The sequence below is a fragment of the Saccopteryx bilineata genome, chromosome 1 (genome assembly GCF_036850765.1).
Source record: "Saccopteryx bilineata isolate mSacBil1 chromosome 1, mSacBil1_pri_phased_curated, whole genome shotgun sequence".
NCBI classification, from domain to species: domain Eukaryota; kingdom Metazoa; phylum Chordata; class Mammalia; order Chiroptera; family Emballonuridae; genus Saccopteryx; species Saccopteryx bilineata.
This window is the reverse complement of record NC_089490.1, coordinates 168,346,244-168,372,493: the sequence shown is the minus strand read 5'-3', so window position 1 is coordinate 168,372,493 and position 26,250 is coordinate 168,346,244. Positions and strand designations below refer to the sequence as shown.

At 39.0% G+C, this 26,250-nt stretch overlaps 1 protein-coding gene across 8 annotated transcripts in view; it reads left to right on the top strand.

The window, feature by feature from the left end:
• The window catches only part of PALLD (palladin, cytoskeletal associated protein), a 583,598-nt gene that overhangs the window by 346,697 nt on the left and 210,651 nt on the right, over positions 1–26,250 (top strand). For all 8 annotated transcript variants that reach the window (XM_066279499.1, XM_066279463.1, XM_066279472.1 and 5 more), the window contains 4 exons: positions 5,464–5,642; positions 17,648–17,714; positions 19,353–19,458; positions 23,011–23,085. In XM_066279499.1, coding sequence (XP_066135596.1) covers positions 5,464–5,642; positions 17,648–17,714; positions 19,353–19,458; positions 23,011–23,085 — 427 coding nt within the window. The remainder of the gene's footprint in view (positions 1–5,463; positions 5,643–17,647; positions 17,715–19,352; positions 19,459–23,010; positions 23,086–26,250) is intronic.

Below are 26,250 nucleotides of genomic sequence, written 5' to 3'. Positions count from 1 at the left end.
GATGTCTGCCATAGGCTAAGGAAAGGGGACATTACCTATGCAATGCTGTTACCAAACCTGTACACTTAGTCCTAATTTGTGTGCTTTATATTTTAGCTTGTCATCTGATCCATGCATTAAGTAGATTAGAGGTTTCATTGTGTGTTTTTTACGTGCACTGAAGTTTCATTAGGTGCGAGTGGATAAACTTCTTCATTTAGATCTTAAGGCAGAAACGACGTTATTATTTAAGCTGTGTATCTGTTCAATCCTATCTTTGTAAGCTTTTTTTTCTCTGATTAGTTCAATGTTTAAAAAGTAGGTTTTGAGTTCATTTTCGTGCACAGTGACAGATCTTGAAAATATGCAAAGCAAAATAAGTCAGACAGAAAAAAATCAAGAACCATGTGATTTCACTGGTGAGTTATAAAACTGAAAGTTTTATATCCTACAAACAAAAAAACTCACATGGACACAGATAACAGTATGGTGGTTACCAGAGAGAAAGGGGTGTTGGGGGACATAGTGAAGGGTGTCAAATATATTATGACGGGAGAAGATTCAACTTTTGGTGGCAAACACAATGCAATGTACAAATGATTTATCATAGAATTGTACACTAGAAACGTAATTTCATTAACCAATGTCATCCCAATAAATTTAATAAAATTTTTTTAACTTAGGCTTTATTACTATTCGGGTGTGGTGAGGGCCATAGATCAGGAGATGAGTGCCATTGAACAGTCGTTACAGCACAGTGCCCAAGAGTAGGGAGCGTGCTGCACTGGAGGGGCTGAGTGTAGGGTGAACATGGGGTGATGGGGGGTAGGGCACACAGGGAAGCGTCAGAGTTGGTCAGACCATGAGCAAGAGCCTTTATTGTGGTTTCCGCGGGAAGGAATGGATGGAGCAGCATATACGGATTTAGGATTGGCTAGTCTGAGTCATTTCAGCGGGCCCTGGGCATTGGGGCTGTCTCCAGTTGCTTGGGGTGATTAGAACAGGGGATAATGGCCCTGAGTGTGAGAACCCCAAAGGGAGGTGGCCAAGGTGTGGCTCTGGATTGGTTAGTTTTCAAATGAAAGGAGTGCTTGAAGGAGAATCTTTTACTCGAGCTAAGAATGAGCCATTCCTGGGAGGGGCCTCTTTGCTAGGCCATGATGAACTCCAATGTGCAAATGGTTCCAATCATAAATGACACACACATTTATCTAAATATTGGCCAGGAACCACGCTGCCCTTTTTAGTTACTACAGGGAGTCTACCATCTAAATATTTGCAGTTTTTTTTTCTCCTCCTCTTGAGTCACACCCCATCTTACAACAGTTTAACAACACAGAACTGATCGCTTAACAGGTACTTACTTCAGTAACAATCTGACTTTCCCTGATGGTGTCAAAGCGATAGAAGAGCTTATGTTAATTATTGTACCCACCACCTGATATGTACAAGTTTAGTCTTTCCTGTGTACTCTTCTGTGTGTGACCATCTGAGATGCTTTTTAAATTTTATGGAGTTGGATAACAAAAAGCCTGAGTGTTGAAAAAGCAAAAAGCAGGTCAGCGTAAAAGATTGTAAGCACCACCCATTTCACCATATGCAAATGTTCAAGACATAATGAGCCATTTCAGAAGACTAAATAGATGTGTTAGACTGTTGCACAAAATGCATTTGTTACCTTAATCTTTCTGCCAGCACTAAAACATATTTCAAGTATTTTGTGCTTATTTTATTCAGCCTTATACTAATCCTCATTGCTCAGATTATAATTGATCTTAATTCATTTTTTTAAACTATAGATTCTATGGGCTAAATATGCTAGAAAAGCATTCTGCAACTAACACATGAAATGTTTAGATGCTGAATGAGAAAGAATATTATGACCAGATAAGTAAATGCTAGATCAGATCATGTTAAATTATTTTCTGCAGGACTTCTCAGGGCCTTTGATAAGAAAATATGAATTGCAAACATCAAGGACTGATATATGATATGTAGCATCTTCCAAATCTAGTAGGCCACAGATCCTTCAGTATCTCTTATTCATGGAAAACATTCTAAAATGATGAGTAGCAGACAGTATTTGTAAAGCGTCAACTATGTGCAATACACTATGTGGATCACTTTTAAAAAGTTTAAAAATGTATTTTTCTGCAAAGACATCAATATTTTAGATGGGAAAATAAGACATAAATGCAATAGATTTCAAATAATGGTATAAGGAAACAACACAGAAGATATCCTGAAGTGATATATTATCAATGGTCAAATGAATAATGCTAGACTTTTTAAGCAGAGAGTGGGAAACAAACAGAACACAATTTTCCATGCACTTATGTACAAGGGGCCAGAGAGACAAAACACATAAATTGTGGTTGCTATGTTAAAGGAGTGAATAACCAAGATAGAGAGCCAGGACTCTGAAGCAAGTTCGTGTGATCCAACCACAACAGACCAGAACTTTTTAACTTTTACACGCACATGAAGTACCAGGGGATTCGGGCCTGATTCAGTAGGTTTGGGATGAGGGTCAAGATTCTGCATTTCTAATAAGCTCCCAAATGATGCTAAGGCTGCTGGTCCAAGGATCACACTTTTAGAAGCAAAACGTTAGAACAGGCGTTGGCCAACTTTTCTATAACGTCCCGATAATAAATATTTTAGGATTTCTGGGCTATACACTCTTTTGCAAGTACTCCAATTTGTCATCGTAATGCAAAAGCAGCCATTGATGATATATAAATGAATGAACATGGTTGTGATCCAAAAAAACTTTATTGGTCATGAGATTTGAACTTGATATACTTTTTCTGTGTCACAAAATTGTATTCTTTTTACGTTGTTTTCAAACATTTAAAAATCTAAAAACCATTTCTTAGCTCGGGGGCCATACAAAAAATAGGCAGTGGGCCCGCAGGCTGTAAGTTGGCTGAGCGGGAAGTTGGAGGTCAAGCTACGCTGCTCTCTTTGGGAGCTGGCTGAGGATTCCCCATGAAGCACATCTGACCAAAGCCGCTAATATCTCTCTCTCTCTCTCTCTCTCTCTCTCTCTCTCTCTCTCTCAAACCTTTATTGCATGCTTCATTTTGTCCTCTAATAGTTTGTGTATATATTTTTATGAATGATTAAAAAAATTCTAATACACAAGAACTCCTCCACTAGTTTCAGGGTTTCCCAGGTATTCTTTTTGTCACCTGTAGTGTTTGGTGCAATGCCTCCCACACAGAAGATGCCCAGCAAGTGTGCGTTTAGCTACGAGAGTGCTGAAGGAGTCTCTCACATGGCAGCAAGGAGGAGCAGCTCTTGGATGGGATTAGTGACGAGAATTCCAAGGAAGGGAAAGTAGGCAAGTAATGGTACAATGAGGGCTGTGCGAAGAACAATAAATCCATGCGAATATTTGACAACAGAGGATTAGAATAGGAGAATGATAGACAAGAAAATTGGGCCAAGTTCTATGAAATGCCTCAATATAGGCCTGAAGTTCAGGGAATGATATAGGGAAGCGTTTCAAGAACTTTAGTCTGATACAGGATATAAGGAGGATCCACAGCTTACTGGAGATGAAGAGATCAATTTAAAGACTTAAGATCAATTAAAATTTAAGCCATCGTTCTCATGGGTGAAGACCTGGACCATGAGTGTGGAAAGAGAACAGACGAGAAGGAACTGAAAGATGGTTCCTGGCTGGATTTTCTCTTAAGACTTGATGAAAACAAAGGAAACTACAAAATACCCAGAAGCAAGAAATACGGACGGCTTTTCTCAGTTGTCTCAAAAGTTAGATGCATTGCATTGCATAGGAGGCTCAGTTGGCTGAACTTTTGTTGAATGTATTTTCATTCCCCAAGTTATATCTGTTCTTTTGTGAATATCCCATATTTATTTTTTAATAGTTTCTGGAGTTAATACTATGAGTATTAGCAAACAGATATTTTTACTAACATAATTTTCAGATTAAATATGGGCCAATACCAGTGGTGGGATTCAGCCGGTTCACACCGGTTTGGCAGAACCAATATCTAATTTTTGCTGAGTTTGGCAAACTGGTTGTTAAAATGGCACTTGTAATCAGGGTTCTCTCTAAGGTGGGTACCTGGGCAGCCACCCAATGTGGAAATCACAAATTTACATTCCTTACTCTTTTTTAACGTTCATCTGCATAATAGCATATTCTAAGCACCCGTAGTAATAATGTTCATTCCATCCATCAGTGAAAAAAAATTGCGAGTGAGGACACCAATCAAGAAGCAATATGGAAATACCTTAAATAACAGTTTTATTGTTTTTTGTCAGGTATTATTTAATATTTTTTATTAATATATTAAAATTCTTTTTTATAATAATCTAGTTTTGTGTACCTCTTTTATTCTTAAGTATTAAATGTATGAAATAACAAACTACCTATTGGTATATTGCTTTTTATACTTAAAATGGTCATTAGGGCAGAGAACCAGTTGTTTAATTGTTTGAATCCCAGCACTGAGCAATAGCTATGTTATGCTATCTCAATATAAAAAATTCAGTCTTCAGTGCCATATTTACACCAAAGGGTACCATGTTCAAAGAATCTTCTAGAAATTAGACTCAGAAAAATCTCCAAGTGGTGATTAAAAGCTAAATGGACAATCCAGTCCGAGAAACTTTAATCCTTTTAGTTGTAAGTGGCACATTCCTACATATTTCTTTAAAAATAAATCACATTTGGAGGGGGAGGAGATTGGGGCAGCTTCATAGTTTTTATAAAACTCCTGTTGAGAGTTTGAGGTCCTGAGGGAATCAAGGAAAGACTGTGAGAGGGACCTGTGTTAACATAGTCTGGCAGCTTGCCGCCTCCCATACCAAGGTCCTGGTTGTTTGGGAAAGGAAAAGTGCTGACCAGCAAGAATGAATTACAACTTGCTCCATTTCTCTAGTTGTAGAAGCCAAGTGGTCTGCTAGAAAGTTTTGTAAATATCAGAAATGTGGAAGGCATTAAATCTGTTATTGCTCATCTGATCAGAAATCAGAGGGTCAACAAAAATATTGCGGCCTCTAATTTTTTTTTAATGTGGTGATTAGTTTCCCTTGATACATTAGATATTTTGAGCATAACGTTTATATTACTTTCATATTTTTCTTCAGATCAAAATAATAGATAAAGCTGTAATAAACCTAGGAGTAATTTATTATAAAATATGTATTAAGGCACTATGAAGTCCTGTTTCTTTCCTTTTGTAACTGGAATGGTTTTTCCAAGTTTGATGATGTGGCTTATTTCAAGGTTGGTAAGATGCTTTATAAACAAAACCTGGGGGAATTGCCTAGTCAGTCATTTCACGGCTTACAATGTAGAGTTTCCACCAGTCATATCGGTACAGCTCTTTTCTGATCTCACAAGCATCTGATTACGTAGCATCCAGTCGCTCACTTCTGCCTTATTATTCTCAGCATCACCATTTCCTTTCTTTACCTCCTGTTCTTTGACCCCCATTTGGCCTGCAGATGGTTCTGTGAGGGGAAGGAGCTGCGGAACACTCCTGATATTCAGATCCACTGTGACGGTGCGGACCTCCATACCCTGGTCATAGCAGAAGCCTTTGAGGACGACACAGGTCGCTATACCTGTCTGGCTACGAATCCCAGCGGCTCAGACACAACATCTGCAGAGGTGTTCATCGAAGGTAAGGAGAGATGTGTGGTAAAGGAGTGAATGGTCTAACGGCTTCAATATCCGTAGGGCTGGCTTTGTTGTGAATGTGCAAACGGCATAATAGTGGTTCAAAACTCATTTCTCCTGAAAACTCTATAAATAAATCAAACAGTTCTGACTCTTAGGCATGCATCAACCTTGTCTAAAGTCGACATGTGTTCCTTTTCATTTGAAACATTTCAGCTACATTAACTTAAAAGTTATTTAAAATATAAAGTACCCAGTTTATTTTTGGTTTCTCTAGTGAAGAATGGAAACATACTGAAATGCTACTGTATCAATCAACCAAAGTTAAACTCTAAATTATTTAGGAAATCATTCATGAGAATAAGTGAATATTTTAAAGTTTTCTCATTTTGGCTAAATTCTTCCTCTTTTAAGACTCTTGTTATTCCTGATGATAAATAAGAATTAAATTGAGTAGGGGAATATTTCTGTTTCTATCAATTCATTTTTAACAAGACTCAGCCTGTACCAAATTAGAAAAGTTAATATCAAAGTATATAGTTTTACATTATTATTGCAGTTAATCAATGCCAATAATTTTAGTTGGGAATGTGTTAAGTAGTGTTATACTGTCTCTAAATCCGTAAATTGATATGCACCCTATTAGTTGCTTTTCAAAATAGTAGTTAAAATATAGAAAGAAATGTAAAATTCCTGAGGTCTCCACTACCTTATTCTTCATCTTTTTACTACCTTTAACTGTGCAATTCCACCAAATTTCTTTACTATTTAAAGTAAAAGAAAGCAGGATGTGAACCATCATTTATAGCTCCTTCAAGAACTAAACAATGTAGTTTTAGAAGTAATTCTTACCACTCACTAAAAGTGTGTACCTTCTATTAAAAGGTTTCTCTGAATTATCTTTGAAAGCAAACATCTGTGAGCTCCTTGAGGGACCTTGTCCTGTTAATAAAAGCAAACATTCTGTAAATAGCAGTAACTAATTCTTTCATGGGACTTATAAATGCACACATAATATATATACATAGCCATTTAAAGTTCACTGTAAGCCTATGAGGTATTATTAGTATTCCCTTTTTACAAATGAATAAACTGAGACCCAGAGAGGTTAGAGAGACTCGTTCAAAGTTACACAAGGATTTAAACCCAGGAAGTCTCTCTCCTGGACCCATATTCTTAACCACTATGGCAGGGGTCGGGAACCTATGGCTCTTGAGCCAGATGTGGCTCTTTTGATGGCTGCATCTGGCTCGTAGACAAATCTTTAATAAAAAAATAATAATAACGTTAAAAATATAAAACATTCTCATGAATTACAGTCCATTCATTTTCTACCACTCATGTTCATGGTTGTGGGTGGCTGGAGCCAATCACAGCTGTCCTCTGGGACAACACCAAATTTTTATTAGATAATGCATAACACACACTGGTCATTGTATGGCTCTCATGGAATTACATTTTAAACTATGTGGCGTTCATGGCTCTCTCAGCCAAAAAGGTTCCTGACCCCTGCACTATGGCATATATATATATATATATATATATATATATATATATATATATATATACACACACACACACACACACACACACACACACACACACACATATATGAAAGTGCTAAAGCAATAGAAAAAGAATGACAAAAGATTTTAACTTTTAATAAGTTAACCGTTAAGTATAGTCATGGGCCGACTGTGTAGCAAACTTCCTGAAGTATGTTTTAGAATATAATAAAGGGCACTGAAACTTCCATTAAAAACCTGTTTGGTCTGACCTGTGGTGGCACAGTGGATAAAGCATTGACCTGGAATGCTGAGGTTACCGGTTCAAAACCCTGGGTTTGCCTGGTCAAGGCATATATGGAGTTGATGCTTCCTGCTCCTCCCCCCTTTCTCTCTCTCTTTCTCTCTCTCTCTCACTCTAACTCTCTCTCCTCTCTAAAATGAATGAATAAATAAATAAATAAAATAAAATAAAAACACTAAGCTAAAAAAACAAAAACAAAACCTGTTTGTTAGTGATAATCAGACTTTTCTCCCAAATTTAAATTCAGATAGAGCACCTTAACATTAAATGCTTTACTTGCTTTCAACACTGGTGGAAATGTGGTGAACTTTAGTGTGCATTGCTTATATACTCAGATGTTAAGTGAATTTACATTAGTTTAAATCATAGCCTATCAACTCAATTCAGCCAGCATTTTTAAGGCCCTACTATGTGTGAGACAATCCAGTATAAATATGATTAAGACATAGTACCTGATATCTCATAGTAGAGATAGGCACATCTGTGAAAAAAAACAATGGAAAAAAGTACATAAAATGATATGATAAGTGATATTATATATAATAAGTGATATAATAGAAATATTTAAAGTGATATATGGTCACAAATGAACTTAAAAGAGTAATTGCAATGCATATAAGATACACTCACTTTTCACGTGAAATAAAGAAAATATGTCTCTACCTCAGAAACCAGTTTCAGTACCTACCTCTGGCAGACCCAACAGGGCCTTTTATTTTATTTAATTAAATTTGGCTCTTCTGTGTAGAAGCTGCTAAACCACCAATCCTCTTATACCTTTGACATCATCTGGATGAGCTACTCATTATGGGAAAAACACACCTCTGGTTCTATATGCCATGAATATTCCATGCCCTGAACTTCAACAAGGACAGGGGATTTCTCCAGCGCACAGTTTCCCACAGCACACTGAACTTAGCCAGCCTGCCATTGGGTGCCTGTGACTTCGGATAGATTGTGTGTGAAGAGAGGGAAAAGGAAGCTGGAAGGAGTTAGAATAAAGAGCCAATAAGATTCAGTCTCTTATGCCTAGTATAAAAAGCTAACTCTTTGGCCTTGTGAAATATGGATAATAATTTTAAAAAAAACCTGAGAGATTTCAGTGTATTTTTATCCCAGAGAACATGAACTTTAGATAAATTCTTAGGCCATTATGACTGCAATTAAGAAACTTATATTTTAGTTAACCAGCTCTAAATTAGGCTCAGTCATATCTCTATTAAGTTGTTTCCTAAAGCTTGTTGTTACTAGTATGTCAGCCTGTAATCACTGAGGGTCTATCAGAGAGCAGGAGGTTTTCTGTAGAATGTAAAAATCCAAACACAGCCCCCTAAAAGTTTAACAACCTACTAGATGGAAACTGTCAGAATTTCACTGCCTTATGCATCAAGTTTTAGACTGATACAAAAGGAAGTATAGCTTAAGAATAGCAGCTAACTTCTATTTAGCGTTAACTAGAGACCACGCCAGATCTCATTTCATCTTTACAAAAACTACCCCCCATTTTATGGTTGAGGAAATCGGAGCAGATAGAGGTTCAGGAGTGCCCAAGATCACACACAGACACATGCACAGGCGCTTGCACGCACCTGCACACGCGGGGTTTAAGAATGCAAAACCAGTCAATCTGATTTCCGAATCTGCCTTCTTCACCACTACAGAATAGAACGTGGATGAACGCATGGTAGAGGCAGCAGTGCTCTCGCTGTGATCACCTCAATCAAGTGACAGGATGCATGCAGGACCTGAACAGAGCATTGTTTCAGGGCCCGTACTGAGCAGTGTTCAGATCCCATTCAGTAGATACTAAGAAACTACTGCAGGACAGGCAGGGATGCAGACACTGGGGACATGTGGGCGAACAGGACAGGCCTGTGTTCTGGCTTCTCCAGCACACCCGAGGCGGGCGGGAGAATAAACCGGCACACTCATAAATAATCCCCACACCTGCGGGGGCGGGGGAGAAAGTCAGGGTGGCTGATGGAATAAATAGGCTGATCAGGAAGGCCTTTCTGGAGAGAGGACTTTTCATCTAAGACCAGAACCCTGAGAAGAACCAGTAGGAAGACTGGTGAGAGAGGGCTTCACCCGGAGGGCACCCACGCGAGGCCCTGCGAGGGGCAGTCCAGATGTGCTGAGGCGCAGGAGGAAGACCAGCGTGCTTGGAACGTAACAGAGAAGAGGCAGCTCGGAGGGTGGGCAGCGGCTGCCCCTGTGGGACGCGGGGCCTTGTGGTCACTGTCAGGAGTGTGGCCGTCTTTCTAAATAACATCGCAAGCCATGGAGGGTTTACACTGAAAGGTCGCATTAGTTGATTTGTACAAGGGCAAAAGTAGGTTTACAGTTGTGAGAGCGCAAAAACAGCTGATCCTTGTAGTATTATTTGTTATTGTCTTATTTGCCGTAGGAACGACTGTAAACCCCCCTTTGTCTCCCCTGTATTTTTACACTGTTGCTTTGGCTTATAATGGAAGTTGCAGCAGTAGGGAGGAGAAATGGTGGTGCTTCAGGAGGGGAGGGTGGATACGGGCCCGGGAGAGGCAGATCGGTGTGAAGAAGGCAGAGGGGGATCCCGCAGTCGTGCAGTGGGCCGGGGGGGGGGGGGGGTAAAAGGAATCAGGTGGCTCCAGGGGTGGCGGCCTCACCCTCTGGGTGCACAGTGTTGCCTCTCTCTGCGTTGGGGAAGAGTGAGGAGGAACAGGATCAGGGGACAGAGAGAAGGAAGCATTCTGTTTTGAGCATGCCAAGTTTGAAGTTCTTGTTTAAATAGCTAAGAGGGTATGTCAAGTCAGCAGTCGGACATATGAGTCTAGTCTTGGGCACAGGGAGTAAAACGTGTGGCATCAGGATGTTGTTGGTAACTAAAGCTATGGGACCGGCCGTGTGAAGGGACAGACCTCTCAGGGAGGAAGGGGAGTTGGGAGGAGAGAAAGGGAAGCAGGTCTGAGCCTGGATAACACTTCCTACCTGTGGAAGTTTCTGGAAGACGAAATGCCAGTGAAGGAGAGCAAGAAGGGATGGGAGAGAAACCAGGCAGAGCGTGTGAGGCAGGAGGTAGCGTTTCAGAAAGGGGGTGATGCCAACTCTGTCCACTTCTGCTGAGGGTCCAGGCAGATGAGGACAGAAAGGAACCATTGAGTTTAGCAACTGTGGACGTTTAACAAGAGGCTTTTGGGCAACCTGGAGGCAGCCGACAACCAAATGCAATGAGCTGAGAAAAGTTAGCAAAATATGAAAGGAGAAGCAACAAATACAAGCTTGTGTTGGGGACATTTTGTTCAAAAATAGCAGAGGTATGGGCCCGTATTTGCAAAAAATAAAATGTGGGGTCAAGAAACTATTTTTTAACCTTAGGTATAATTAACAGATAATAATAGTTTCAGGTGTAGAATATAATGACTTTTCATGTATATATTACATACAAAGTGATCACCAAAGTGAGTCTAGTTAACATCCATCACCATACATAGTTATGTTTTCTTCTTGTGAAGAGAACTTTTAAAATCTCTTATCAGCAACTTAACAATTATATTATACAGTATTATTAACTATAGTTGCCAGGCTGTACATTACATATCCAGGACTTAGTTATCTTATAACTAGAAGTTTGTATCATCTCACCCCCTTTTAATCATTTCACTACCCATCTAACCCCCCACCTCTGGCCATCACCAGTCTGTTCTCTGTATCTGTGAGTTTGGGTTTGTGCTTTTTTATTTTTTGTTTTTTAATTCATCAATTTGGTTGCAACTTTCAAGATTTCCTTCTATGTATGTATGAATATTATTCCAGTGTGTGTGTGTGCGCGCGCGCACACGTGCACACATGTATATCACATTTTCTTATCTATCCGTCGATGGAAACAAGTTGTTTCCATGGCTTGCCTATTGTAAATAATGCTGCAATAAACATCGAGGTGAAATATCTTTTTGAGTTAGTGCTTTTGTTTCCTATGAATAAATACCCAAAAATGGAATTGTTGGATAAGAAAGACAGTTTTTTTGTTTCCTTGTTTGTTGTTAGACCAGAATTAATAGAGTATGTTATGTGCTAATGAAAGTAATACAAGAAAGGTGAAAACCATAGATCTCCCAGAATGGAGGGAGAAAAGATAGAGAACAAAGTCTTTGCAAAAAAAAAAGAGGAAGGAAGAAAGGAAGGAAGGAAGGAAACAGAGTCTGGCCCACATGGGTGCTAGCTGGTGAGGGAGGTACTTGCAAGGACTAGAGGGTAATGAGATGTTCTCAAAATTTTGTGATGTAAATAGGAAAGGTAAGCATGTCTGTACGAAATAAACACAGACATCTCAGGTTTCCACCACCACCAACCCTCCTGATTGCAAAATGGATTACACAGATAGTTTTAGAAGCTCCAGAAAGGACAGGATGCTGGTTCTGAAATGTGGAATGAAGGAAGGTGGATTAAACTGAACATCGAGGGTAAGGAGTTGGGTCTAATGGAGAGGAGGCCAGGGCGGCATTAAAGAGGAAGGGAGGGGCCAGGAATACTTAAGCTTGATATATTTTGGCAGATTTCTGTTTGATATTTATTTAGAGGTTCTCAGTTCTTGGAATAACCAAATAAACCGTGTGTCCCTTTTAAGTGACATTTTGACGAATGCTGAGATATTATATGGGTAACTATTCCTGCTGATCCCGGCAAGAAAATGCCTCTCTGAACATTAGGTTTCTTCTGCTGGCTTTTAAAAGTGTGTTAAGAGAAGCTGAAGGAGTCTAAGCCCCACTGTGGCTGTTTTTCAGAATATTATCTGATAAGCTTAGTGTTTCTGGCACTGTGACCTTCAACAGTCATTCACTAGCTTTGAATTCAGTTTCTCCATCTTTGCATGGAGAAAATTAGGTTGTTATAAGGGCTGAATGAGTTCATTGCCTAGAGCTTAGTCTGGCATGTAGCGTCAACTACCGTTACTATTACCAAAAAAAAGCACATTAATCTTGGGCTTGCCTGGTCAAGGCACATATGGGAGTTGATGCTTCCTGCTCCTCCCCCTTCTCAATCTCTCTCCCCTCTATCTAAAAGTCAATAAATAAAATTTTAAAAAAAAGCACATTAAGAAAAAAATCTAAACCGTATTAATAAAAATATAAAAACTACATGTAATTCCACTATCCTGTATATTTTACCCTGTATACACTGTTGTACCTTGTTTTTAAGCTTTAACCTATTTTTGCTAAAAAAAAATTGTTAAGGAACTAAGAGCTTAGTAATTTGCATGAGGTCTTGTAACTAAAAAGCAATAGCAACAGAATTTACATCTATGTTTTTTGAACTGGTTGAATGATTATTGCTGTGTTGGTAATTATAGCAACTGAAAGAAGGGAAGGAGAAAAATGAGTATCGGAGGAAGAGTGTGTGTATGTGTGTGTGTGTGTGTGTGTGTGTGTGTGTGTGTGTATATATATATATAGACCCTAAATTTTGAAAGGCAAAACATGTACAGAAGGATAAACTTCCACACATAAGTGAAATGATGCAACATTTGTCTTGCTCTGACTTACTTCACTTAGCATAATACCCTCTAGGTCTATCCATGTTGTTGCCGATGTCAAGATTTGATTCTTTGTCATGGTTGTGTGTGCATGTGTGTGTATACACACACATGTATGGATCCACTTCTTTATTCATTCATCTATTGATGAAGACCTAGGTTGTTTCTCTAGCTTCGCATTAGTAAATAATGCTTCAGTGAACATAAAGGTGCAGATATCTTTTCAAATGAGGGTTTCATTTTTCTCAGAAACACCTGAAACTAATATAATACTATGTGTCAACTATACTTCAGTTAAAAAGACCTTTACATTAAGAATTTTTAAAAAAGAATGAACTTTATAATGAGATTCTCTGAAGTCACTCAGGGTTTAAAAACAGGTACATATATACCCGTGTGTGTGTATACCTTTTTAGTGCTTGATATCTGCTTTTATGAAGACTTCTTGTTTTCTAAAGTTGAAACTATATGATTTACCTTTAATTTACTTTCACTTAGAAACTAAAGTTTTGTTTTGTTTTTTAAATCATGGAAGATATCAGATTGACAAAACTAAAAATAAAAGTGATCTCATAAGTATAGAGAAATGAGCATTTTGATATATTGCTATTTTACACAGTTTTCTGTTGAGATGTTTAAAAATAGAAATAATACATATATCCATTAATAGTCGAATAATAAAATTCTGGTAAATCCACATAAATGAGTTTGAAACAGCCACTAGAAAATGATCAAAGTGCATACTTACTGACATGTATTAAGTGGGGGGATGGGTCAATAATTAAGCAATATGATAGCATTGTCATCTTTTAAAAATACATTTTATTTATATGTACTCAGGCTAAACTTCAGAAAGCTGTGCTCCAAGTATCTGGGTGGTGGGATTCCACATGATTTTTTTCTTTAAACTGCACTATTGTGCATTTTATTTTTTCCATACAAGGAAGTATTAAGTTGGGTAAATTTTGAAAATGGAAAAGGAATAGCTTTTGAAGTTAAGACAGAAGACTCGTTTGGGGGACACATCCACCTGCACTTTACCCTGGAGGAGAGAGGAGACGTGAGCCTTTGATTCCTTCACTCTGTGTGGGAGGCAATGCGGGAACACTTAGCATGTCAGCGAGTAAATATCTGATGTGCAGATAAATAGTAATTGCAAGGACTGCAGCGTGTGCCTCCTTCAGATTGGAGCCTACCTGAAATCCTGAAAGGAGCGGTCTGATAAATACAGAGAAAACTGTTCGCCTGAGACAGGAGCGGTGTTTCCTGACCAGGTGCAAAGCAGATGACCTAAGGGAGGAGGCAGAAGAGGAGAGGGAGGGAAGGGTTGCCCTTCGGGGAGGGAAGGGAACTCGTTGGCACAGATGGGGAGATTTGATCTGCTACCATCTGCAGGAGCTGCTCTGACACCTGAGACGGAAGGTGACATTGAGAGTTCACAAGGCTTGGACAGGTGTGCAAAAACCAACAAATGTGTTCTCAGGGACATCAAGCTTTTTGGTCTTTTTTTCTGAAAATCAGCTGGGGAAAAAAAGGTAGCAAAAAAGAATGAAAAAATATTTTCTAGAGATAATTAGAGGGGATTTTTAAAAAATGATTTAAATGTTTGGAGTTATATGAAAAATAGCTACTTTCCCAATCTCGGGCCACTTTGAAAGTGTCTGTGATAATGCCCATAGGACTTTGCCTGTCCTCTCTGAACATTTGCCAGTAGAATTGGTCTCTCTCGGGTTATCGTGACTTTCTGATAACCAAATCCACTGGTGTTTCTCACTTTCCCTGCTCAGCTTCTCCCACCTCCTCACCGCAGTTCAGACTGTCTCCTTGTCCATCACATCTTTCAGATGCTTTGCTGTTTCTTCTGCTCTGCTTTTCTCCCTGCTTCCTCAGTTCATCCTGCACAGTTAATTTTCCCAATCTCCACTCTCAATGCCTAGATATAAAGTTCAAACACATTGAATCTGGTATTCCACCCTGTGTTTTTACACTCACCTCTACCGCTGTCCTCCCCTGCAAAGATGCTGCCCTTTTCATTGTTGCAGTCTACTGCCTGTCCTCAAACAAACTTGGCAATTCCTTATTTCCATTCATTCATTCTACTGGGAGTTAAAGGTCTGAAGCCATGAGCAAGGAATGAAGCCAACACCTCATGTACCACACTGGAGGTCATGTGGAAGGGGGCAGGTCATGGACTGCGAGTTCACAGAATACGAGTGTAAATCTTGTTTCCACTGCTTTCTAGCTATATGACCTTATGCAAATTATACAAGCTCTTGGTTCCTACATTTTCTTTTCAGTAATTGGATATAACTCACTTCTTAGTGAGGTTCATTATTACAATAATGAAATGCTATGAATTGCCTAGTAGACTGCCAGGCAAATAGTAAGTTCTCAAAAATTGGTAGTTTTCTTCCTAATACCACTTCAGTTCTCAAAGAACTTGTAATTTCCTAGCAGATGAGACGTTGTAAGTGATGTGAGTACTGTAAACAAGAACACTAGGTGTTCAAAGAAGACAGAGTTCAGAAAAATGACAGGGCTGATCTGAAAAGAGAGAGCTGTTCAACATTGATACGTAAAGACACATGCAGCCCCATGTTTATTGCAGCATTGTTCACAGTGGCCAGGACATGGAAACAACCAAAAAGCCCATCAATAGATGACTGGATAAAGAAGATGTGGCACATATACACTATGGAATACTACTCAGCCATAAGAAATGATGACATCGGAACATTTACAGCAAAATGGTGGGATCTTGATAACATGATACGAAGCAAAATAAGTAAATCAGAAAAAACCAGGAACTGTATTATTCCATACATAGGTGGGACATAATAGTGAAACTAAGAGACATTGATAAGAGTGTGGTGGTTACGGGGGGGTGTGGGGAATGGGAGAGGAAATGGGGGTGGGGAGGGGCACAAAGAAAACAAGATAGAAGGTGACAGAGAACAATCTGACTTTGGGTGGTGGGTATGCAACATAATTGAACGACAAGATAACCTGGACTTGTTATCTTTGAATATATGTATCCTGATTTATTGATGTCACCCCATTAAAAAAATAAAATTATTAAAAAAAAAAAAGAGAGCTGTTTAAGAAAAGACTGTATAGGAGTTTCCTACAATAATGAATAACACAACTAAAGGTGCAGTCATGGGGAAGACCAAGAAGGGAAAGCCAATTTCAGATCTTGATTTATGTAAAGTCATCATCTAGGTGGAGCCTTCCTTCCCACTGTACTGAATAGTGCATCCCGCTGCACTCCCATTGCTCCCAATGCCCCTACCTGCTTCATGTTTTTTTACTTCACTCACTACCATACCAGGTATTTACCTTGTCTATTGTGTATGTTCTCAAAAGAATGTAACCTCCTTAAAGGTAGAGGTGTGTGTGTGTCTGTGTGTTCACGTTGTGTTCCCATTACCTAGAGGAATATGCACCAGGGAGTATGTTCAGCTTCCTGGATTGGGGTTACATGATGTGGAATTTCAGGGGTTTCTGGAAGATAGGAACATTAATCTGCATCAGTTGAAGACAAATTTGAGAGAGTTGAAAGACCAGATAAGACTATTGTAGTAGTCCAGGAACTAGGTGAAGAAAGCCTATACTAGGGGGTAATTATAGAAATAAATTGGAAGGAACAACAATCATTCCAATAGTTACCTAAACATGATTATTTCAACATCAAAAGAAGGCTGGAAAAACATATTATAGTCATGGGAAGAAACACTAGACAGCCATCCAAGAGAACTAAGTAAATGTATCTATGCTAAAAGTATTGATAGGCAAATCTGACTATTTGCAAAGAGTACATATAGTATGATTCTCTTTGTTTAAGTGTGTATGTAAATATTTGTGTGTTAATACATTAAGTTTATCTGAAAAACACACACCAGACTATTAACATATGCAGAATGGCATTAGAGAAGGTACCAATTGGTCTTTACTATAATATCACAAAATTCTGTGCTAACTGGTTACTTTTCTATAAGCATGTATTTTACATTAAAATATTTTTAAATAGTTAAAATAATGTAAGTTATATAAAGGAAGTATCATGAATATATTTCTAACCATCACAGTTATTTTAAATATCATCTAAAACCTCTTGTCACAAAATACAAGAAGACTAAAATGTAAATACAGTGTGCGTTTTGACTAAAAATCTGACCCTTAATTCAAAGACAGCAATGAGGCAAATGATTTTGGAAAGATGATCCAAAATCTGAGACCCTTTTATTCAAGAATGAAGTCACTGTCATATTCTAGTTTATCCAAGAGTCTGAAGGCATTTCCTAATTAGTAATAAGGACATTAATAATCCACACCATGAAATCTCCTGGCAAAAGGTTAATGTTTAAAATCGTGAATGTTTCACCCACAGTCAAACTCAGATTTGTTTCACGGTTTATAAGCTATTTAAAAGTATGGTTCTGATGGCTAAAGTGATTAAAATGAAACTAATAACTCTGGCATTAAAAGCATGTTGCTTTGAAGAAAACTTTTCATAGTTCTTTTTTTAAGAAAAAAGATTTTCTGAAGGTACAGTCTTAAGTAAAAATGATCTGAGCGTTCTCTGTTTCAAAATAAGACTCTATATGTTATTGTTTAAAAATAAAAAAACATTACTCTTTGAAGCAATTATAAGTACTCCTTATATCTTAACTTTATTTTTTACTCTTTAGGTGCAAGTTCAACAGATTCTGACAGTGAAAGTTTAGCTTTCATATCAAAACGTGGAGCTATGCCACAGTAAGTGCCTGCAATTCCACCAATTATAGAGCAAAGATATCAGCAGAACTGTTGGGGTGTGAAGCCATGGGTAAGGTCAACTGATGTCAATCGAAGATCAAATACGTGAACTTGGAACATAATTTTTAACTTATGAGTGAACGTTGAAGTCTGCATTTCATCATTGATATGCCAAAATCTAATCATGTATGATGTTAGTTTTAAAGATAATAACCAGTTATAAATTTATGAAAAGGACAGCTGAGAGAAAATTCATTAAATCACTACTAAAATATAAATGAGGATCAATGTATTTACATAAATTGGAAAAGATGTCACTGGGCCAGAATTGTGTTTCCATTTGGATTAAGTCTATTTCTACTTAGATCTTATCGTGAAAATCTCAAAATCAGGTTCTTCCTACAAAGACATATGTGTTATTAGTAAAATGTTAACATCTTAATTATTTTGCAGAAATTAAAATCTGCGAGAATTTTGTAGAAAATTCAATGATCTAATAAATTCTTTTGATCTAATAGTATATACATAACAATTATGTTTATTCAGCATCAGATAACCACCAAATATTAATATTAATGGGATATTATTAAGGCCATATATGTCCTCTCATTTCATATACCACCTCTCATTTCAGATAAGGATGTCAAGTTTAATGGGTTACACGGCTTATTGGGGAGTCCACAGCCAGCGACTTAACAAAACTGGGTCTACAACTCAATTCTTCTTAACCTTTGTGTACACCTCACTAACTTTAATGCACTAAGAAAAGACAAAAATTTCAAGACACTCTCAACAAAATTAGAAACCAGAACAAAGAACAGCTGCTAGACTTAAAATAGACAAACAAAACTTTGAATTAAATATAGAACCCTGGCCCTGGCTGGCTGGCTCAGTGGTAGAGCGTCGGCCTGGCATGCAGAGGTCCCGGGTTCGATTCCCGGCCAGGGCACACAGGAGAAGTGCCCATCTGCTTCTCCACCCTTCCCCCTCTCCTTCCTCTCTGTCTCTCTCTTCCCCTCCCACAGCCGAGGCTCCATTGGAGCAAAGATGGCCCGGGCGCTGGGGATGGTTCCTTGGCCTCTTTCCCAGGCGCTAGAGTGGCTCTGGTTGCAACAGAGCGATGCCCCGGAGGGGCAGAGCATCGCCCCCTGGTGGGCAGAGCGTCGCCCCTGGTGGGCGTGCCAGGTGGATTCCAGTCGGGCGCATGCAGGAGTCTGTCTGACTGTCTCTCCCCGTTTCCAGCTTCAGAAAAATACAAAAATAAATAAATAAAAATAAATAAATATAGAACCCTAACCCTAAAGATTTCAAATATCTTCTTGCTGCTAAAGGTTAGACTTTTTCTAAGTATTTTCTTTTCACTTAAAAATTTCAAGTTCAACACTGTAGGTTCACTGATAATGGCTGTGGTACATATAGCTACCTTTCTTCTATCCATGTGTTTATTTTCCTACCATCAGTATGGTTCGTTCGATGCACCTATTGGCTGCAGCTATTCTGTTTCCATTTCTAAAGCACTTCACAGTTGAAGTGGATTAAGTACATAAAAAGAAACTGGGCTATTCTGTGGAAATGTTTTAAAGAATAGTATCTACTTTAAAAAAATTCTGACTGAACACTTGCCTCCTCATCCTCTAGAGCTCAAAAGAAAACAACTTCCGTTTCCCTGACAATAGGATCCTCATCTCCAAAGACAGGAGTGACCACCGCTGTGATTCAGCCCTTATCTGTCCCTGTTCAGCAGGTCAGTGTGCCTTGGACCAGAGTCCACAAGGAATAGAACTCATTGCTAAATGTCTTGGTTTAAAAAACATAGCTTTGATTTTACTAGTTTATGCCCTTGAAATATAGTTTCTAAGTGGAAATATAACTGGGAGGAAAGAATATGGTAGGTAAAGTTCTTTCTTCTAATCAACTAAAAATATTCTTTAACCAAAGCCACACCACCAGTCAGTCAACATCTGCCTTGCCATTGGGAACTTCCCTAACAGCCAACAATCTGATAAAATACACTACTCACAAAAAATGAGGGGATCAGGGAACGTGCAGATGCTCCAGTACTTTCAGCCTCTTGTATAGTGCATTTCCACCAATGAAATAAAAGTGGGTTTGGCATGTCATTTGCATAATCAAACAACTTTCTTTGACTTGTTGTTTGCTTTTCTGATATTCTTGTTTAATTTTAAAAAATCAAATGCTTCTTTTTTATCACTTCTTATTTATTTTGAAATATCCCCTTATTTTGTGAGCAGTATATGTTTTAACTACAACTAGTTGATTATTCCCCTACATATGTGCTTTCTTCAATTTAGCCAAATTTATTATCTCATTTAAACAAGTGAGAATACAAGAGAAGTCCACATACCAACAAGTGTTTTCATCCTCTAAGCACTAAACAGATAATGAGAAGAATAAATCTTTTTTTTTTTTTTTTTTTTTTTTTTACAGAGACAGAGAGAGAGTCAGAGAGAGGGATAGACAGGGACAGACAGACAGGAACGGAGAGATGAGAAGCATCATTAGTTTTTCATTGTGCATTACAATGCCTTAGTTGTTCATTGATTGCTTTCTCATATATGCCTTGACTGGGGGTCTACAGCAGACCGAGCAACGCCTTGCTCAAGCCAGCGACCTTGGGTTTAAGCTGGTGAGCTTTTGCTCAAACCAGATGAGCCCGTGCTCAAGCTGGTGACCTCAGTGTCTCAAACCTGGGTCCTTCCACATCCCACTCTGACGCTCTATCCACTGCACCACCGCCTGGTCAGGCTAAATCAAATTTTTTGACTTCACCATATTTTTATCTTGCTTTTATTTCATTGTAAGACTGCTTTATCCAAGAAAGAACAACAGTACCACAGGAAAGAAATCATAGTTTACTATACAAACACAAACAACATGAATTTTTTTAAAGTAATAATATTAAAATCTAAATGTCTCTAAATCAAATCTATGTTACTTTGCCTTTGTGCTGTGATGAGTATCTTTAAATGGAACACTCACAAGAGGCTTTCCCCAGTACTCTTCAACTGTAAGCCCCTTCCTTACTTGTGAGTATGTTAAGTATGTTTAGTGAGCATTACCATGCCCTCTATCTGTCGAGCACTCATAGGTATTTTGTTAATTATAGGTGTGTGACATATACACTGTGATATGTAGAGTATGCAGATCTATGAAGATATGTGATATGTAGAGAGAAAAGACATTTGAGCTCATAAACTTGAAAAGAACCAATCAGTATAAGTTACTTGGAGGTGACATATACATTGTATCCTTAAAGTCATGGTGCACTTTTGACCGGTCACAGGAAAGCAACAAAAGACGATAGAAACGTGAAATCTGCACCAAATAAAAGGAAAACTCTCCCAGTTTCATACCTATTCAGTGCAGTTCGATGTGGGCTCACGCACAGATTTTTTAGGGCTCCTTAGGTAGCTATCTCATATAGCCTCTACAGACTCCTCACTGACTGATGGCCTACCAGAATGGGGTTTCTCCACCAAACTGCCGGTTTCCTTCAACAGCTTATCCCACCGAGTAATGTTATTCCTATGTGGCAGCGCTTCATTATAAATGTGCTGATATTCACGTTGCACTTTGGTCATGGATTCGAATTTAGCGAGCCACAGAACACACTGAACTTTCCTCTGTACCGTCCACATCTCGACTGGCATGGCCGTGGGCTGCTCCACTGTATACACGGTGTTATGTCATCATCTGTGCATGCTGCCACATCATCCTACAGAAACTGGGAGGGTTTTCCTTTTATTTGGTGCAGATTTCACATTTCTTTCGTCTTTTGTTGCCTTCCTGTGACCGGTCAAAAGTGCACCATGACTTTACGGACACACTGAATGGTAGGCTTTATCTGATGTTTTAACATTTTAATATTGATAAGTATTTAATGAGTGCTTATCACTGCTGGGCATTTCACAACAGAAAAAAATATATATCACCAGCTCCATTCCCAAGCTGTCCATAAACTGGGCAAGGGAAACAGGAAATACACACATGAAACACTTCTTGAATAAGAGAGACTTGATTAAGGTGTAACCCAGAAGCCTCAAAACAGAAAGGCACACAAGCATCTAAATATGTAAATGTCATAATAACATAAACAAGTACGTTTTAAAGTGGTTTAAACTTGACATGAACACTGAATATCTAGTTGGCAGAATGAAGTGTTCAGAGAAACTCCATTGCTTGTTTTTGGCAAGGTGATGTAAAGGTTAACGCCCTGCATACATACTGCATGGGTTTGAATCCCAGTTCTACCACTTACTAACAAGGGACTTCAAATAAGTCCTATAACCTTTCTATGCCTTTTATTTTTCATCTGTAAAATGAAAATGATAAAGCCATCTATCTCACAAGACTGTCATGAGGTTCAGAGAGTTAATTACTATATAACACTTAGAACAGTGCCTGGCAAAGACTTTATACTATCTAGTCTTCATATATTCTTTGCACATAAAAAGACAGTAAAAGTGAGAACCAAACCTCCTGAATAACAAGCCTATATAAAGTCTTATAAGGATAATGAGTGAGGCTCATTACCATCCTAGCATTTCTGCTACTCTCCCAGCATCCTCGATGATGTTCTGTGGCACATTTGGACATATAATATCAGATCGCCATTATCTTAGGTTAAAAGACTAGTAACAACTATATAGATAAGTGATTCAATCCAGAATGTTTGAAAATAAGTGATTTACACAAAGAAGTATTTTCCATTCACACTCTGTAACCCTTATATTCTTCCAGAGATGAGTACCATTCATTAAGTGCACATCAAGAAAGAAAAGTCTGTATTCCTTTTTTCTTCATTTCTTATAATCCCTAGCTATATCAAAAAAGAATACATGTTAAAAATAAGATCGGTAGACGTTCGATAATTTGCCCTCCACTGCTAGTAACTTGTGCTTTTTATTCAATGAATCCAGACTATATTAAAGAACAAAATAAAGTATAATGTCTGTAAGAGCTTCTAAACAGACCCCTGTGGAAGTCCCACACACAGAAATCCATTTGGTAATAGCATTTACAAATTCAGAGTCCCTAAGGAACCAGGGGACTTTTGCCTCGAATATCCCTTTGAATAGAGAAGAGTAACAGATGTGCAGCGAGGAAGCAGGCGGTGTCTGTGCTGTGAGAGTAGATCAGCAAAATGATGTATGGAGGGACTTTCATTCACTCGGCTCACTCATGTGGAGCCGTCTTAATAAGGAGAGGTTGCTTAGCCCATCTTTTCAGTGATTTACAGATGTAGAATTTGATCCATGTGTTTCTGCTTTTTCAGGTTCACAGTCCAACCTCATATCTGTGCAGACCTGATGGAACCACTTCTGCCTACTTTCCTCCTGTTTTCACAAAGGTCTGACATCTGCAAGTCTCATTCTCTGTATTTGCTCTGGTGCTTGAATCCCACTTGCATGTGGCTTCGTGTAGCAATCTTGCAAAACTAAAGCCAACAGATCAGTAGACCTACTGTCAAGGTTACCTTTGGAACTAAGCAGAGCTTTGCTGAATGATGGCTGTGTGACTGTCATCTTGTGAAGAATCCAAGAAATGTGGGCATGGTCAGCGACCTGAGAGATGTCAGAATAGAGTGGGAAAGCCGAGACAGAAAAATTAAGACAAAATTCTGTCTAGGATATGGTTTGGAAAAAACAGCAAGCTTTATAGAAATTAAAAACATCTATCTATCTATCTATCTATCTATCTATCTATCTATCTATCTATCTATATCTATCTATAGATAGATATAGATATGACTAACTTTCACTTTGTTCTAAGCAAGTGTTTCACATTGCCAAGCTGAATGACATTCATTTCAATGGACAACTGTTCAACTCAGAAATGATTCCATGAAGCATTTCTCCCCACCCCCCGCTCCCACCTTAAATGGAGAAAGACACCATGGCTGGGGACTGGTAGACTGTAAGGAAGTCATGACTCCCAGATTAATCTGTACATTTAATACAAATCTAACTATATTTCCAGTGGGTTTCTTGTATTTATTTGTTTAATGCTGAATTTGGCAATTTGATTCTAAAAGTTTAGTGGAAATGAAAATGGCTAAGAATAGCCAAGATACTACTGAAAAGGAAAATTAAGGTGGTTTTAGGGAAGGGTGGGATTTGTCCTCTGAGACACAGCTTCCTAAATGTATGCTATTAGGACAGTGTAGAGCTGGCCCAAAATTAGTCAGGTTGATGGTGGTCAGGACAGAGCCTACTCCAGCACTTACAGAAACTTGCCGACCACCGGGGAAAGAGGGAAGGCTTCAGCAGAAGTGAAACATTGTCAGTTAGATTTCAAACTTAGTCAGTGAGATTTCTTTTTTCTTCTTTTTTTTTTGTGTGTGTGTGACAGAGACAGACAGAGAGAGGGACAGATAGGGACAGACAGATAGGAAGGGAGATGAGAAGCATCAGTTTTTTGTTGCGACACCTTAGTTGTTCAGTGATTGCTTTCTCATATGTGCCTTGACCGGGGGGCTACAGCAGAGCGAGTGACCCCTTGCTCAAGCCAGTGACCTTAGATTTTAAGCCAGCGACCTTTGAACTCAAGCCAGCGACCACGGGGTCATGTCTATGATCCCACACTGAAGCCAGCAACCCTGCGCTCAAGCTGGTGAGCCCGCTCTCAAGCCAGATGAGCCCATGCTCAAATCAGGGACCTTGTGGTTTCAAACCTGGGCCTTCCATGTCCCAGTCCAACACTCTGATCTCAGCCACTGCCTGGTCAGGCTAGTCAGTTAAATTTCTACCTCACACTTTTTACATTAATCAATTCCAAGTCAAAGGAAGAAAAAGATGACAAGCAAATCTGTAAGACTTCTGCCAGGCAGTAGAGAAGAGCATTTTAATTTTCTTCATGTAGGGAATGATTTTTTTTCCTCCTAAGCCAGCCTGTATTCTGCTTTATTGAAGATCTTTTCATAAACAGACCATTTACTGTAGGACACAGGCAACAGCTTTGAAAGTCCCCTCCTGGCTAAACTACCAAAGAAAAAAAAAGAAAATAAATCATGTTAAAACCTACAAAAGCCAGTATCACTGTAAACAGCCAGGGAAGCAGTCCTTTGATGTTTAGAACAGGAAACGTTCACAGAAGGGTGGATGTTCACATTTACATTGTAGTTTAAGAGCTTTTCACAAGCAGTTTTACAAGACCATCACCGGAAATTCTACATTTTTTATTAAGGTTGATTTTTTAAAATCTCAAACTATGTGGTGATGGGAAGCTCAGAGCACACCTCACTGGGCATCTCCAGGGACTCCACTCTCTACATCTGGACCATGGAACATCTGTTTTCCGCACCATTGCCTCCCTCCTTGTTTGTATCTGCTTTTTTCCCTTTCCGCTTTTGCCTTTGTGAAACTTCTCGCCCTGCTCTGCAGGGTCGTTTGTGGGCCTGGGCTGGGGTTATTGGAGAGGCAGGTTTAGAAGGTAAATCTGCCGATCTCTGTAACTAAGCTAGCCTTTGCTTTGTTGACCTTAGCATCTTCTTTGGCCTTCCTCTTGGGCGTGAGCGTTGATAGCAGATGGCGGATGGGCTTCGCCAGTCGGACGGGTGCCTCCATCTGTTTTCTCGTACTGCTCTGGGAAACATCCCCAGGTTTTGCAGTCAGCACCTCTGCCTGCGGGCCACCGGGCTTATCTGGAGCCACAGAGCTGGTGTGGACTGTGGGACTGTGAGTTGTAGGGACATGCATGAGGCCAGGAGAGCAACTAGCTCCATGTGGCATTTCGTCCCAAATAGTTAGACCCCTCTAAGGAGTCACAATGTCACGTGGACTTAATGTCTATCCAGAGATGTTCACGGACCCTGAGACACCAGGGGTTCCAGATTCTACCCTGAATGAATGGTCCAGATAACAAGTGCCATGTCTAAAGGCTGGCACTCTGTCTCCTTCAGGCCTCCTCTCCTCATGTTCCTGCAAGTTCTCCTAATGGCTATGTTTAGTGTGGCTTTTGCCAAGATAAAAGAAAAAATTTTTTTTGGACCAGGAAGAGCTGAATTGTAATCTTGAAATAAAATGGAGTTTTGACTATTTAAGGTCCTAGGCTTCTACCCGTTTCCTACATCTCTGGTTTTCTAATGTTTGACCAAAACACAATCCTACAAATAAGTCAGAGACTCCTTGGTGCCTTTGAGCTCAAGCATGAAAAATATCCGTGTACCACTTGTAATCTACCCTGAACGGCTTCCTGGACGAGCTCGGAGGCATTTAATAATTAATCCACACAAACTGGCCCCCATGACCACATGAGCCACACTTTTCCTGTTCTGATCCACTAAATTAGCTCTTTCAGGACTCAGTCAGAAAGAAAAAAATCCATTTAAAACCAGAGGTTTTTCTACCGTTAAAATTTAGGTGGGAGAAAGAATGCAATCAGAAAGAGTCAATAATCATCCCATTTTTACTTGAAGACATTCTTCACCAGCGGAATTCTATCACATGTGTTCTCAGCCTTCACTAATTCTAGATCCTCTGCCAACATCATGACTTTAGAATTTCCACAGCACTTT